This window comes from Podarcis muralis, chromosome 2 (assembly GCF_964188315.1).
Source record: "Podarcis muralis chromosome 2, rPodMur119.hap1.1, whole genome shotgun sequence".
NCBI lineage: Eukaryota > Metazoa > Chordata > Lepidosauria > Squamata > Lacertidae > Podarcis > Podarcis muralis.
In genome coordinates, this window is record NC_135656.1 from 38,015,520 (window position 1) to 38,028,178 (window position 12,659).

Consider the following 12,659-nt stretch of genomic DNA (forward strand, 5'->3'; position numbering starts at 1 on the left):
TTTACATCTGGAAAACATGAGGCAGACCCTTTCACACGGATTCAACACACCAACACATACACAGACGGACTGACGGCTCTCCTGCCCTGCAATGCTACTTGCTCTGGTGACTAGATCACCATAGCAACTGGACTGGTGATCATCACGGTGGGATTCTACTTACCGTGAACGTGGTCTCCTTGTTCTGCTTTCGAGTAGGTGAGGGGGACCCAGGACTCTGAGGAGAGAGGCAAGAGGCATCGTCAAAACTGCACTCCACATCCGACATGGTATGTATTCTGAGTTACTGGAAGGTGTATGTGTGTGTTTGTGTTTGTGTGTGTGTGTGTGTGTGTGTGTGTGTGTGGGAAGCAGGGGTGCTCAGTGCTTTGTGCAAGCCAAATTGGAGGAGATTCCCTTTCTGCCCTGCTTTCTGGCTTAGCCTCTTTCCATGCCCCAGAGGTGTCACAGTTCAACTCTTGCATAGGAGACTCCTGCACTGTGCTCACGAAGCAGCACACGAGCTCTGTACAGCCAGATAATTCATCCGAAACACGGCGACACCTCCCCTTCCAATCAGTGCCTAGCTTTGGAATTAACTCTTCCACTGCGTGCCAACTCTGAAGCAGGGCTCTTTAGCTACTGTGCCTAAAAGAGTTATTTGAAGCTCTGCTTTACGTTTCGCATGCTGTTCAGCTGCTGTACACAAAGGCTTCCTTTGCTGTTAGGTTCATATCGCAACTGCACACACATCTCATCTGCTCGCCTCAATGCCCCCCCTCACTCCAGCTTTAAAAGCCGGGACTCAAGAAGCAAGGTGATGAGGAAGTCTCTGCAGTGTTGTTGCTAACACACTGCAGGCATCCCCAAGGCTTCCTTCTGCCTCCATCTGCAAATTAGCAAAAGCATAAAAACAACACAACAAAAAAACCCCACCTGCATCAGACTGACAGTGAATGGAATGACCCAAAACAGAAGTACAGTATAGTGCACATGGAGTCAGCAGCCACCTATTTTAAAGTGTTTGTTTGGCATGCCATTCTGTCTGAGGCTACCGTGCAACAGTTAACAACATGATGGAACATGTCCTGCTTCACCAGTCATTGTAACCTTATTGCTTTTATTTATGGGGGTTTTGTCCTTCGTAGTCCTTACCAGAGTTATCTCTCACAAAGAAATATTTATGCCACACTGCCCAGTTTTACACAGAGTAACAAAAAAGTACCACAAGGACAAACATAGCACAACAACTTTATTCTAGGAAGAAGACTGCATTAACACTCTCTGATAGAGAACAGTTCCCCCCCGCATGTGTCCTTAATTTTTATGTGCAAAACTCCAAAGATCTAGAAATGCCACAATTTCTTTAGGCACCATTTTCTACCAGCTATGACATCTCTCCCAGAAACCAGTCTATACGTGCTATGGTGCAATTTGAACACAAGCCTTCTTGCCTTTCTCTTTATGTCCCCCCCAGACAGCTGCTATTGTTCTTTAAAATATCCTCCCATATGTGAAACGGAATCCTTCAATACCCCTCAAAGGAAGCTTCTTGCTGATCCAGAATCTGAAAATGAGTCCATTTCCCTCAGACGTTCTAATCTCATGCTGACAAGGCAAGTAAATAAATTTTTAAATATCCCTCTTTGTTAGCATTAGTTGCCCACGCATAGCAGGAAAAAAGTATGCCCCAAACAGCAGATTGGCATTGGTCCAGCCACAAAAGGAGAGCTGACGCTAGCACCTGCGGAAAGAAGAACTGTGTAATGAAGAACTCTAAATCACCATCCCCTCTCCAAAATAAATGATGCTGCTTCTAACTCCCCTGAGCCTGATCTTTAAGGGGGGGGGGGAATATGTTATGGAGTTCCCCTCTACAATGCACTTTCATAATAAACTGCTAGACACAGTAGCAAATCTTAAGCCCTTGAGCTCCCAAACACTCAAGTTTTCTTGGTTAACACTGGCACACCTTAAATTCTTTCAACGTTCCTGCATTCTTGGTCTCACTCAGCTCCATGCTTTCCAGGGGGCCCAGTAGGTTCCCCACTGATCACTCTACAACCAATACAAGAGCACTCACCTGTGTTGTAAGCTGCTGATTCATTTATGGGCCTATTGCCCAACAACTGCTGAAGCAGCCAATTATGAACCTGCAAAGCCACTAGGTCAGAGAGTAGCTGTTCCCTGGACCCACCAGCCATGCCCTCAAGTAAGACTAGAAAAGATCAGTAGGATCTTAAACCTACAACGATACTCTTGATCCAGTATCCAAAACAGATCACCACCCAGAGTACTACAAAGAAGCAGCAGCACAGGTCAAGGTGGATTCATGCAAGAATCACCTACAGATCAAGGTCCAAGAGTTTCCAAAGTGAGATATGCAACGCTACAGGAGATGTGTTGTATACTCTCGCTTAGGAAAGGCAGAGGTGAATTACTTCCTCAACTACCTCTGCCTCTCTTCATAAAGACACTACTGTGTGATAACAAACTACTCACAGGGGCAAAGGAGAACAACTTTGCCAACAATTTAGAGCTGGCTTCTCAGCCTCAGAGAGAGCAAGGGAGGAAGAGAAGATTTCAGAAGATCTCTCTCTTGGTGTGCCCACTCCAGCCATATGGTTATTTTAGAGGCAATGAAGACATGATGCAAAATCTAGTTTTATTCTTCGCCTCTTTCCTGGTGGCATCATTAAGGGGAGGAAGTGAGGGGAATGAGCAGGGAAGAAGAAGAGGGGGAAAGCACCCACAGAGTCTACAAGGTCCTCAGAGCTTTTAAAACCAAGTTTTCCGTGTTCTCAGATATGACCTGCTTGACTCAAGCAGGGCTCAGTGAACTGAAAGCAGAAACATTTTCCGAACCATGGTCACGTAACAAATAATTGTCTTATCAATGCACACTTTCTTCTCTGACATTTTGCAACACTTTTAAGTCAGCCCTTAAGAGTTTTTTTGTGAACTACTCTCACACATGCACGTACACCTCACCCATAGGAATACATGAAGCTGCCTTATAGAGGAGAAGAAGAAGAAGAGTTTGGATTTGATATCCCGCTAAATCACTACCCGAAGGAGTCTCAAAGCAGCTAACATTCTCCTTTCCCTTCCTCCCCCACAACAAACACTCTGTGAGGTGAGTGGGGCTGAGAGAAGTGTGACTAGCCCAAGGTCACCCAGCAGCTGCATGTGGAGGAGCAGAGACGTGAACCCGGTTCCCCAGATTACGAGTCTACAGCTCTTAACCACTACACCACACTGGCTCTCACACCTCTAGAGAGTCACACCTCTAGGTCATCTAGATTCTAGCTCACTACTGTCTTCACTAACCGGCAGCTGCTGTCCAGGATTCTGGTAGGGGGTCTTTCCCCCAACCATACCCAGAGATGCTGGGAATTGAACCTGGGGCCATCTGAATGCAGAGCAGATGCCCTACCATTGAGCTATGGCCCTTCCCCACTAAATGGCTAGTTCAATGACTTCATGGCAGTGGCTCCAGTATTGGGTTTCTACAGGGAAGGTGCTGGTTCTAATCTCTGCTCAGCTATATTCCTCCCTGGGTTGTCTTGAGAAAGTCACTATCTTGTCTTCCCAGCCCCCCTGCACAGAGTTGCTGTGCACGTGCTCATTTTTATTCAAATCTCAGGAGGATGGGTGGGATAAAAACAAAATAAATGTTATGAGCTGCAAACACAGCTGGAACATATTGCGCTGAAATGATGTCAGCAGATATGAAAGTGCCGTTTGATCTGCGGTGGCTGTTTGCACAATACAAGAAAGTACTTGATATTACAGTCATCAAGCGATGAACAGAAATGTGTGAGTCCCTGCCCAGGAACATTTTTTAATCATCGTTAGTGTAGAATAAGATTGAAGAAAGCTGGTCTTCGTTTTTTTAAAACAACAACAACCCAGACTTAATGTGGCTTTTCAAACTGAATGTACAGATACAGGAAATGCAAAAAATCAGTGAGGAGCGGGCGTGGGGAGGAGAAATGCAAAAATCAATTTTAGCATCATTTGCGAAATTGGCCTACGTGATTCCTTAAAGCACAGAGAACTGGGAGAAAGCAATATTCTATGAGTAGCAGTATGCTTTGCCTCACAGCTATACTATGACTATTATAAACTTTTTTACAGAACAGAAACTGAGGCTTGAAACAGCAACTTGCCAAAGCCCTTTTGTGAGCTCATGGCTTTAAATGACCAGATTTATTTAATCTTAAATAGTTGTTGGAAGCTACAATGAACAGTAGCTTGTACTTTAGAAATGCTGTTTGCTAAGGTAAATCCCTAGATTTTCTTAGACAGCGGAAAAGCATCAGTAACCAAGAGTGCTTACAGATGGTGACAATTAAGCAGTATGCAAGCAGTGCTGTTCTGCTTTAAGCTGTAGGTGGAACAGCAATGTCTGGAATCCAAATAACATTCTATAGCCACTCCTTCCCCAACCCCAAATCTTGTGTGTAGCAATTTTCATTGGGACCATTGTGTGGGATGCACTGCAAGTTGGGATGTGCAGGGTTGTGGAGAGAGGAAAGGAATACAAAAGCAATGCTATTTGAGAAGGGGACAGTTAAAGTGATAGAGCTGATTCCGAGAGAGATGAGACAGACTATAGAGAAGGAAATTGCTAGAACAAAATCTATGAAGGCCGTAACTGGCCTGTATAAGCCAGAACAGCTGTGTGATGGATCACCTACATGGGGTATGTTGCACAGTGCTTGCATTGTGATAAAACCCCCCAAACAAATAAAAAACCAGATTTTTCTGAGTTCTTTAAAAAAACAACCCCCCCAAAACAGAAGCTGAATAGAGAAAAGTTGGGAGGAGGACGTTTGATCACTATGTTATGCAGACATCCCATAAACAGTGAGTGAACAAAGCATGGTTGTTCCACAATAAGTGACCAGTGTGGAAGCACACCAAATTACATAACAGGCTTTAATGCAGACTTCAATAATATAGTAATAATGGCAAGAGGGGTAGAGCTATACAGATATTCAGCATATCTGAATTGAGTGGAAAAAACATAAAGCTCTAGAATGTTTGTGACCTAAGATTTAACTCACATATTTCTGCAAAAAAACCAAAAACCTGCCCCCAAAAAACCAAACTTCTAACAAGTTGGTGATTTTTTCTCCAGTACTGTAGTGGGTAAAGGAGACTTTGAGACAGCGCGGAATGCATTGCTATGAAATATAGCTGTAATCTTCCAAGATTTAGGAAAGAATGCATGGATAATAAAAATCATCTTGATTATAGTGTCTCATGCTACAATAGCAAGAGGATGCTCACTTAAACAGCTGCAAGAAGTGCAACAAATTCCCATTCAATGTTGACAAAAAAGAAAGCACGTTGGGTACCTAGCCCAAAAAACTCCATACTACAAAATGATCATAGATGGCTAAAGTTGAGAAAGATCAATAAGAGCTTCCAGTGATAAAAATAGAAGGGGGAGGGGGGAGGGGAGGGGGAGGGAGAGAGAGTGTTCAGGAATACAAGGACTTTGAGGTTCACAGCACAATTTGGACTAAAAGACTGAACTATCACTGCTGCACATCTAAGTGAACGAAGACTGCTTTCAGTCCTTCATCCCACTGCACTATTTCTAAACAATCATAGAAAATAAAAGCCTTCATCTATATCCAGGAATATTTCCTGTGCTTACCTGGGGGTCACTGGTGACTTTGCGGAGACTCATGTGGCTTGGTTCTAGTTGGGGTACCAAAGTTCCTGGTATGTGATACCCATTCACTGTAAAGAAAAGATACAGAAGGGGGGAAATGGGTTTACCATCTCTGAGGCTCTTCTTCAAAATTAAGTAATTTACCTGGCATACATGACCAAGTGTAAATGTATAATTCAAAATGTCACCACAAATACAGCAAGTCTACATGAAACACACTCTGCAGAAATACATAATATATCGATCGATCAATCTATGCAGAAATACATGCAAGCAGGCAGCAATTTTAGCAACTAGAACACATCAATTGCAAAGACATTATTGAGATAGATCAACTATTTATGTAAAAACACGAGCCTCTGTAAACTCTGCAGCAAGGTCAGGCAACTCCACTTTAAATGAAATATCTGATTATCTCAAGTAATTTATGCAATAAAATTCAGTATGTCTCTATATTTTTGAAAGTAAAACTGTCATCACGCTGTAGTTTGCATAGCCGCCAATAGGCAGTCATACCAACTACAGCATGATGACAGAACAACAGGCAGGTGAATGAACAAGCAAGCAGCATGGGTGGTGGCGAGTCAGGCGAGCAGATGAGGAAGGAGCAATGTTTAAAGGCGGGTAGAAGACCCTGCAGAAGGATGGCTTGGCAAACCATTCTCTGAGCCTTCTTCCCTGCCATTATACATCTCTGGAGTATTATAAAAGAACATGTAAAAACAAAAGCTCTGAGAGCCTTAACACAACATGAAATTTTATTAAGCACAATGGGTAGAGAGTGGAAAGGATGAATCTCTAAACTGTATTCTATATTGCATAATATAGCTTACGGATATATGGAACCCCTTTAAAAGATATGGGGATATTTAGCAGCACAAATAGAAAATGCACCTCAATGGTGAACAGCTCAAAATCTTACACTGGGCGCTTGGTACTGCTCACTCTGAAATATAGGTATACAGTAATGTAGAAAATCAGACATAATTTGAGATTTTGACAAGGACTAGAACCTCCAGACACTTTTTATATGATTTGGCATATAGAGCGGAACCGTCATTTTCAAGGCAGCCCTCGTCACAAGCCTGGGAAATCTGGAACTGCACTTTTATGATCTGATAAAAGTTGATAGTCTTTACTTGGGACTTTGTTATTTTAACTCATGTACAACCACTCACTCTATGTGCCTATTTTATAGTTTCGTTTTTCATCATTTACTTTTTATCTGTTGTTATAATTGTTCTCTCTGTTTTATATACATTATAAAATGAAATAGAAATAAACTTTACCCCCCCCTCCAAATATCTGGAGTGACATTTAAAAGAGGGTGGGAGGTACTTCAGAGAGCGGTTTGGCAAATGGCTCTGTAAAGCACCCACCTCTCTGTTAAACATTTAACAAGCTGTGACAGAACGGGGGGGGGGGGGTGTTTGGGGCAAGCTGAGCAAAGGACTGGGTAAAATGTGGGGACAGGGAAAGAGGCTTAGTAAAGGGGATTGACCAAGGGCTAGCAAGCAGAGCAGGTGGGGACAGCATCCTCTAGTCTAGTACATTCATATTACTGTAAAGGTAAAGGGACCCCTGACAATTAAGTCCAGTCACAAACAAGTCTGGGGTTGCGGTGCTCACCTCACCTTAAAGGCTGAGGGAGCCGGCATTTGTCCGCTTCCACAGACAGTTTTTCCAGGTCATGTGGCCAGTATGACTAAGCCGCTTCTGGCGAAACCAGAGCAGCACATGGAAATGCTGTTTACCTTCCCGCTGGAGCGGTACCTATTTATTTACTTGCACTGGCATGCTTTCAAACTGCTAGGTTGGCAGAAGCAGGGACTGAGCAACGGGAGCTTACCCCGTTGCGGGGATTCAAGCCGCCGACCTGTAATTCATCAATTTTAGCTTATCAGGCTCCCCCCCCACCACATTTTGTAGGGGACTTTGGGTGTATTACCATTCTCTTACTCAGAAAGGATAGGATGCTGTGACACCATTTGTAAAAACAAAACCAGAATTGCATGGTAGAAAGAAACTAATGACTGATCTAGAAGCATCCCCTCGCCTTTCTCGTTGCTAAAATCTGCAGTTGGCTCTCAAAGATCAGCATCATAGACTTATATAAGCACATGGTTGATAGCCAGGAGAGATCGCACGGAAGTATAGAAAAAAAAACATGTCCTTCATGTGCCATAACTTGACCATGCACTACCCTCCAAGCAACACTTTAAATACCAGTCAATGGAGATGTCACAGATATTAGCCACTTTGGTACAAACCGTGAAGAGTGTATGTGTGTTTATTTCAGGAAATCTAATGCGCGCCGCCTAATTTGCCCCTACCTGTAGGCAAGGAGTTCTTCTGTGTCACAGGGCTCTTTGGTGTCCCGGGCACACTGCTTGGCCGCTCCCAAGTAGTCTCTGTTCAAAAACAACATTGATGTCAGTGCAGTCAGAATCACAAATATATACAAGAAAGATTTCCTGTCTGCCCCCCCCCCAAAAGTGGACCAAATAAATGTCCACCCTTATCAGATAAGAGATGGTTAACTCCTGTTCTGTGCTGCTTTATATAATGCTCCCCAACTTAAGGGCAATCCTTTCAGATGGCATCACTTAAGAGCGTGCTCAGCTGGAAGCTTTCCCCTCGGGCAATCCTCACACTTACTGGAGGAAGCCACTCCACAGCAACACACCACTGTGGTTTCATACCTATCAGGTGTGTACAACTGGAGCACCCAGTCTGTGATAGTCAGAAAAGCTGAAAGTCCCATTTCGATGTGCCTTTATGATACTCAGCAACCTTATTATCAGAAGAGGCTTAATTTGTATTTATTTCATTTAAAGTATTTATTATCCATTATTCATTGCTAGAAGAAATCCAAGAGACGGCTGTGATACTATCAGCATATTAAAAACACAATAAGAAATTCCAGCAATAAAATCAGAAGACGGTAACGTATGACCTCAAGATCAGTACTAATTTCCATCAATTGCCCAAAGTCAACAGATAAGACATTAGTAGGCACTGAAAATCCGTAAGTGCTCCCTCCTTTATTTCAGAGGTGAGGGGAATTCTATAATTTAGGCCCCACTATGGAGAAGTTTCTTCAGAATGCCACGGCGTGAACTTCGGGAGGCTGTAGCACACAACCAGGAGAGCCTTCTCTAAAGATCTCAATGTATGGACAGGTCCGTGGGTGGGAAAAGGAGATTCCTCAAGTATCCAGGCCCTTGGCTGTACAGGGCTTTAACAGTTAACATTACATTTGGCTCACAGCAGCAGATCATTAATTTGAGTCACTATTCATCAGAGCCAAGGCCTTGAATTTTGTTTTACAACCCATGGAATATGCAGAGTAAAGAGCAGATTGACCACATGCAGAGTATCTATCTTCCCTTCACCACAAGTAACTACAATCAGGGTTTAATACATGTTGGAGGTTAACAGAAAGACTGTTTTTCAGTGTACACTGCTGCTGCCAGTATAAAAGAGATGTACACACAAAGTTCATTGGAAGTCATATTTCTTTTCTCCTTTTCTTTGGAACGTATTTCCCCCCTACACTGAATTGCATCCATTCAACAAATGGATTGCAGATTGAGTAAATGTCTCTTACTTTTCTATTTAGATATACAGTATGAACATAGAAAAGAAGGAAGGAAGGAAGGAAGGAAGGAAGGAAGGAAGGAAGGAAGGAAGGAAGGAAGGAAGGAGATTCTTTTAGGTTTTGCATCCTTCAGGTTTTCATGATGCATGGGGAGATTTGGGCAACAAGCAAGAGTTAAACAAGGAATCACAGCAGCCACTTTCAAATGATAGTCTCCAACGGTAGGTGGTGCTGTAACTTTGAATTAGCTCTGCTTAGAGGCAAAACCACAGACAAGGCAAAGTCAATTGCTGGGCTGCAAGCAATGCAGTGCTGTGTTCTTTTTATGACTGCAGGTAGAAAAATGATTTCTCTAATGCCTACAGCTTCTGTATTCTGGCTCTGTGCAGGTCAAGCATGAAGTACGTGAGAAGGAGCACTGCAAGCAACACATCAAGCTAATTTTCAAGCTGATTCTCAAAAACTACATTAACTTATACTGTGGGACACATTGCACAGGGAGGCAGCATGGAGAAGTTAAAAAATAATAATGCATTAATGGGTCAAACCTCACCTAGACCCCACGAGAATAGGGTTTCAAAGGTAAGGAAACATGTGACATCAGGGCTGGGCTGGGGGTAAGCGGTCAGCAGCTACACCTGAAACTACAAACCAGGCATCCGGGGCAGATTGTCACTACACCTGCTAAACTCCTCTTTGCCCTCTCCTACCAATTTTCTCTGCATAGCCCTTTGTGATTATTCTGTTTTCTGCACATTCCTCTTTCCTCACTAAAGGATTTGTGCCAATGGCTGATCTGTGAAGCCCGCAAAGCCAGCTTAGGGTACTGCACTGCAGGCTGCCTCGTGATACCATTACAACATTCTCATTTGTGTACCACTGGTTTTATGCTGTAGTAATTCTTTCTTTAAAAATCAGAACGCTTTGCAATTGATAGTTGCATGTAGGTGTGCACGGTAATTGGGGAGTTCTCACTCAGTTGCGACACAGGATTCAGGTGCTTCTTCTCAAAGCTCTGCATTAGTTACAGGGATATCACTGCTTCTCTGCACTCTTGCAAGTGGGATAATGTGTTTTCCATCCTAGTTTATCAATTCCTTGCAGAAGCATTGACTTGGGAATGAGATGGGGGTGGATGGGCCGGTCGTGCGTGCACAACAACGTCACGCAATGCCCAGACATCAGGCGTGACACCGTTGCATGCAGGGTCTCTGGGCATCACATGGCAACTTGGCTTCCATGACTAGTGGCTCCTCCTCTTCCTGCCTCCACCATCGTGGGCCAGGGACTGCTTCCCCTCCACTGCAGGAGAGGGAGGAGCTAAGTTGCCAACACGTTCCTGTCTCCTCCGATGTGGCACAACCACTCGGCACCATCACACGCGACAGCTCAGCTTCCCTGGCCGGTGGTTCCTCCAACTCTGCTCCTCTTCCTTATAATACCCGTAGTATTTTAACTTCTTTTTTTTAAAGTGATGTTTACTAGCAAGGCTACCCTACTACCTACAGCAATATTGTTTTGTGACCCTCTTACTTCCCTCGAGGCTTCAACATAACACACATCTTTTTCTTTACACACATCTTTTTCTTTACATTTAATTAAGAGATGCTTTATACCAATAATTCTATTGCTTCTGTACTATGCTGCAATAGTGCACACCTTGGCATAAATACATTTTTATAAAGCAGTAAAATAAATAAAGCAATGAATCTCTCCAATACATAGTACTCGTGATTGGAAACAGCTCTCCGGGGCCCAAAATCCTTTTATTTAAAAATGCCAGGGAAGAAACAAGTATGCAGTGACACTATCACGAAGCTAAGGACTCTTCCATTATCTAAAGTGATAAACATGAGATTTGATATCATCAGCACCAAAGTTCCTTCTAAGCGAGCCAAAACATCACTGACACTGAATCAAGGTTAAAGCAAATATGGCACTGAAAGACAAGATCCACCTGGAAATTCCCTAACACAGGGTTGGGGAATCTTTTTTGGCTCCCGTAACACCAACTCTGGCAGGTGGGTGGAGCAGCTCACCTGTCAATCACACGACATCATTACAGCTTGTCCCAGTCACCTAACGGAATCCCTTTCACAGGGTTCCAAAGCACCTTATGGCCTAAGGGATGATTCACAAAATCCTCCGGATCAGATGTGTTCATTTCCTTCCCAAACTACAGCATATTTGTGGCGGATGAGTCATCAATCAAGTCATCATGTGTCATAATTGTACTTGCTAGCTTTCTACTCACATAAAGAAGGTTTTGAATAAAACACAGCTTTTACTGGAGTTCAAAGATCAGTCAAAACAGGAACGCAATGCAATCCATGTAGCAAGACACACCAGTCACACATAGGACCAGCCTTTCACAACCTTGGGTTTGTTGGACTACAATTCCCATCATTCCTAGCCAGCTTGGCCTGTGGTCAGGGATGATGGGAGCTGTAGTTCAAGAACCTGTGGGGTCCCAAGGTTGAGAAAGGCTGCATAAAGACAGTAACATAAATTGCAAATTGACCCCAAAGTTGAATTCATCTACATAGTAAGTGACCAATTAAGCTTGTAGTCCTTATAAAATACTAATGCAAAATTGCTTGTGTGCAAGCATTTTCCTTATAAAAAGTATGGTCTCTATGCATAGTTTTCTTAATTGCAGCCCTTTTCAAGGATACTGGCCTGGATGTTGTACAAGCTAACTAGTCTGTAGCTATCTGGTTCACATACACACACCTCGTCCTGGCTCTCCTACCAAAAGGAAAAGGAAAAGATATATAATTTCCCCCTTCTCTCCTAGAATTCCCTCAACTGAATATTCACATTTTTAAAAAAAATCATCACCCTATGTGGTGCAGAAATTGTGTTGATTCAAGTGCAAATTATTAGTCGATGAGGTTTAAAAATATAAACCAGCATTGAAGGCAGGCAATTAGCAAGTATAATATTTTTTGTGTTCTATTTTACTTAGCATCCCATTTCCTATTTTGCTGTCTTGTGTTATGGCTTTTATTTTATGCTTGTTTGGAATGCCTGCATAATGTGAGGATGGCAACAGTGAGTCATCAGGGGTTTCGCAGCAGTGCAGAGTACACAACTGTTTGATTAAACCATGGAAGCATTAGCACTTTGTGTGTGCATTCTGCAATAGAAGGAGGAAAGGGAAAAGGCACCCAGCAACTCATATCCAGAGAGATGGAATATCAGTCATGGTTTCTCTGAAATGTGGGAGCGCAGCAACTGCTACCAAGCACAGTTGTACAGAACTCAGATAGTACCTGCCCAGAAGGTTCAGGGAAAACAGGTGTTAATTTGCTTTAAGAAATAGGAATGCTATTGTGACTAATTGTATAGGAAATTGCTGATTTCTAGGGTTACATCTCCCCTCATCCC

At 43.1% G+C, this 12,659-nt stretch overlaps 1 protein-coding gene across 3 annotated transcripts in view; it reads right to left on the bottom strand.

Moving 5' to 3' along the window:
* The window catches only part of GAS7 (growth arrest specific 7), a 134,791-nt gene that overhangs the window by 30,382 nt on the left and 91,750 nt on the right, over positions 1–12,659 (bottom strand). For all 3 annotated transcript variants that reach the window (XM_077924261.1, XM_077924263.1, XM_077924262.1), the window contains exons 3-5: positions 8,002–8,079; positions 5,651–5,736; positions 164–217 (exon numbers count right to left, since the gene is read on the bottom strand). In XM_077924261.1, coding sequence (XP_077780387.1) covers positions 164–217; positions 5,651–5,736; positions 8,002–8,079 — 218 coding nt within the window. The remainder of the gene's footprint in view (positions 1–163; positions 218–5,650; positions 5,737–8,001; positions 8,080–12,659) is intronic.